The 3,123-nt window shown below is 39.1% G+C and overlaps 1 protein-coding gene across 2 annotated transcripts in view; it reads right to left on the reverse strand.

Annotated features, from left to right (window-relative positions):
• ECPAS (Ecm29 proteasome adaptor and scaffold) overlaps positions 1-2,861 on the reverse strand; it is a 100,425-nt gene extending 97,564 nt beyond the window's left edge. For both annotated transcript variants that reach the window (XM_040481951.1, XM_040481952.1), the window contains exon 1: positions 2,737-2,861. In XM_040481951.1, coding sequence (XP_040337885.1) covers positions 2,737-2,758 — 22 coding nt within the window. In that variant the 5' untranslated portion in view covers positions 2,759-2,861. The remainder of the gene's footprint in view (positions 1-2,736) is intronic.
• Between the last annotated feature and the right edge of the window lie 262 nt (positions 2,862-3,123).

Below are 3,123 nucleotides of genomic sequence, written 5' to 3' on the forward strand. Positions count from 1 at the left end.
ACAGAGAAAGACAGATACCATATGTTTTCACTCTTATGTGGATCCTGAGAAACTTAACAGAAACCCATGGGGGAGGGGAAGGGGGAAAAAAAAAAGGAGGTTAGAGTGGGAGAGAGTCAAAGCTTAAGAGACTCTTAAAAACTGAGAACAAACTGAGGGTTGATGGGGGGTGGGAGGGAGGGGAGGGTGGGTGATGGGTATTGAGGAGGGCACCTTTTGGGATGAGCACTGGGTGTTGTATGGAAACCAATTTGACAATAAACTTCATATATTGAAAAAAATTAAAAAATAAAAAATAAAAAAATAAAACTGTGATGAGGAAGGAAAGCCTAACTGCCATCTAGATTTTATATGTAATAATCTTTTCAGGTAGATCAATCCTGTGAAGTATAAATCTAACCAAATACTAACTGATAAAGTCCACATCATCTATTAATTTCTATATGCCATTTTGATTCACTAAATGCCACTCTAATACTTGACCAAATCCAAATGAGGCCAGCAAGAAGTAATGCTTTCAATTTTGATCTCTACTCCTAGGTTTTTAAAAATATGTTTGCCCTCATTCTCTACCTTTAAAAAAACATATTAAATGCAAACGTACTTAAAAGGAGAATGTCAGGGAGCACCTGAGTGACTCAGTCCGTTAAGTGTCCGACTCTTGATTTGGGCTCAGGTCATGCTCTCATGGTTGGTGAGTCCAAGTTCCATGTTGGGCAGTGCGGAGCCTGCTTGGGATTCCTCTCTGTCACTCCCTCTGCCCCTCCCCACCTCAAAATAAATAAATAAACTTAAAAATTTTTTAAATTAAAAGGAGAACGTCAGGAAGTCCAGTAATAAACACCAATAAAGGTCGGGTGGTGGGGAGAGGACCCATTCCATCATGGCTGCTGCAAGAGTTGCCTCCTTCCAGCCAGGGCAGCCCCAAGGGGTGACAGATGTAAATCTCTGCAAGCAACAAGGTTCAGAGTAAAAGGTTCTTGCTGACACAGTCCCTGCTGGTACCCCTTACTCCCAAACTAAGGCAATCAGACAGACCATCTTCCTGTCCCCTAGCCCACCAGTCTTACCCCCCAGGGCCCAGGCAGATAGTGCAATATTGAAAGCCTTGCACCAGGATGCACTATGGACTACATTCTGAGCAGGAAAGGGAAAAGGAGTCTTCCTTCTCCTGCCACTTCAGAAGTCCTAGCCACCTGCATATGACGTCAGGCTACTTTAACCCAGCATAGCCCAAAGCAAGGCGACCCCCTCTTGCTCTCACATACACATTCTACTACCCCCTCCACACACACACACACACACACACACACACACACACACACACACAGAGAGAGGGAAGGAAGAAGTGACTAGGTTAGCTTGGCAGGGTTGGGCCAAGTGATGAGACAGAAGCCCTCATCTATTACCTAGATTTAATGAATAAGTGTCAGATTCTAGATGCACTAAGTTCCACAACCACTCCCACCTCCCAAGGAAGTCCTTTCCCCCAGAAACAGCAGCTGGCAGGTGTCCACTTAGAAATCAGTGTTAGTAAACTGATGAACAGAAAGATTAGTTCAGCTTATGAAAGCCAGCTTAGAGGAGACAATATACTATGCAAGAGGTCAAACTACATAAAAGTCAAATATGTGACAGTGAAGATCCACCCAAAGCAGCTAATTACTTAGGATAATGCTCATTTGGATATGTAAACACTAGAATATTCCTTATTTAAGTCACTATTTAAATTCCAGCATTTGTGGTATACTGCTCGCCTTCAGTAGATCATTAATTTCATTAACACGTCTGTCACAGACCCAAAAACACTGACAGAGAAAGAATCTAGAAGCAAATGAACAATGTCCCCATTTCTCTTCTACAATTCCTCCAACCTCCCAATTTTCCATTTCTCTAAAATGGAACCAAGATAGCAAAAATAAACCAAAGTTTACTCTGAAGTTGAACTTTGATTTATAAAATATTCCATTCATTCTATCCCTCAAAATTCCACCTAAATGAATTCAGGCATCATACACATCATCAGCAATATACATACTGAAAAACAGAATGCACTGGGGGAAGGGGAATGCAATAGAAGACAGCAACAAAATGAACTTTGAGTTGAAGCCACAAAATCCCAGGTACTCACTGGATATTGAGCTCATGAGATCAGAGAGTTGCAATGTGAACATATAGAGTTTCAATCAAAGGACTATCCAATATCATCCAAGAAGGACACTGACACCATACGTATTCAGCCTCAGAATGAAGTAGAATTAAGTGGCTTTTCTATCACAGTAGATGTCAAAAAGGCAGAATTAGGAATATCCAATTACTATCATGATGCCATTTTTAACGCCTTTTTTTTTTTTTTTTAACAAATAAAACAATTAACTCCAGGATAATATTCCTGCAGCGTGTAAAATCATCTTTTGTGGCTGTGGCAGACAATACCACTTGTAAACGAACACTCATACAGATTTTTCCCTGTGCACACAGCTAAGCAATGTCTTCAAGTTTTATCTTTTTTCTCTCTCTTGCTGATTTTTTAAATTTATGTTTGTGCAATGACAGAGAATAGAGGCTTCAGGAATATATAAACTAACATAAACTTCACCAACTCTCTTAAGATAGCTAGAAAAGGAGAAAAACCCATGAAGATCTTGGCAGGAAAATGCTACTTGATAACCTATGCATTTTTAAATGCTACTACAAAAAAATGCACACATCCTAAGGAACTAAGGAACTACTAACCTCTACAATCAATGTGATACATGGTTTATCCAGTCTTGACAAAAATCCTCTGGATCACCAGTGGTACGTTCATCCACTCGTACACATGCAATTGTATAAAGAATCTATTATTTAGAACACCAGGAAAGAAAACAATTAAAAGATTTATACTCACAGCTACCATTAAGAAAACAAAAAAGCACTTTTCATTTCTATGCTAAGATCTAATTTGATGCCCTGCTTTGTAAATTCAAAATGAGGAGGAAAAAAATTACAGTGATTATCAAATTGGAGAAGGGGTAAGGAATATGTCCACAAACAAAATTTATTGTATAGAAGTAATAGGCGAATACTAAAAAAAAATACACTGGTAATTATTCACAGAAGACTAAAAAAACTGGAATACCA

This window comes from Herpailurus yagouaroundi, unplaced genomic scaffold, assembly GCF_014898765.1.
Source record: "Herpailurus yagouaroundi ecotype Mexico unplaced genomic scaffold, PumYag 160, whole genome shotgun sequence".
Lineage (NCBI taxonomy): Eukaryota > Metazoa > Chordata > Mammalia > Carnivora > Felidae > Herpailurus > Herpailurus yagouaroundi.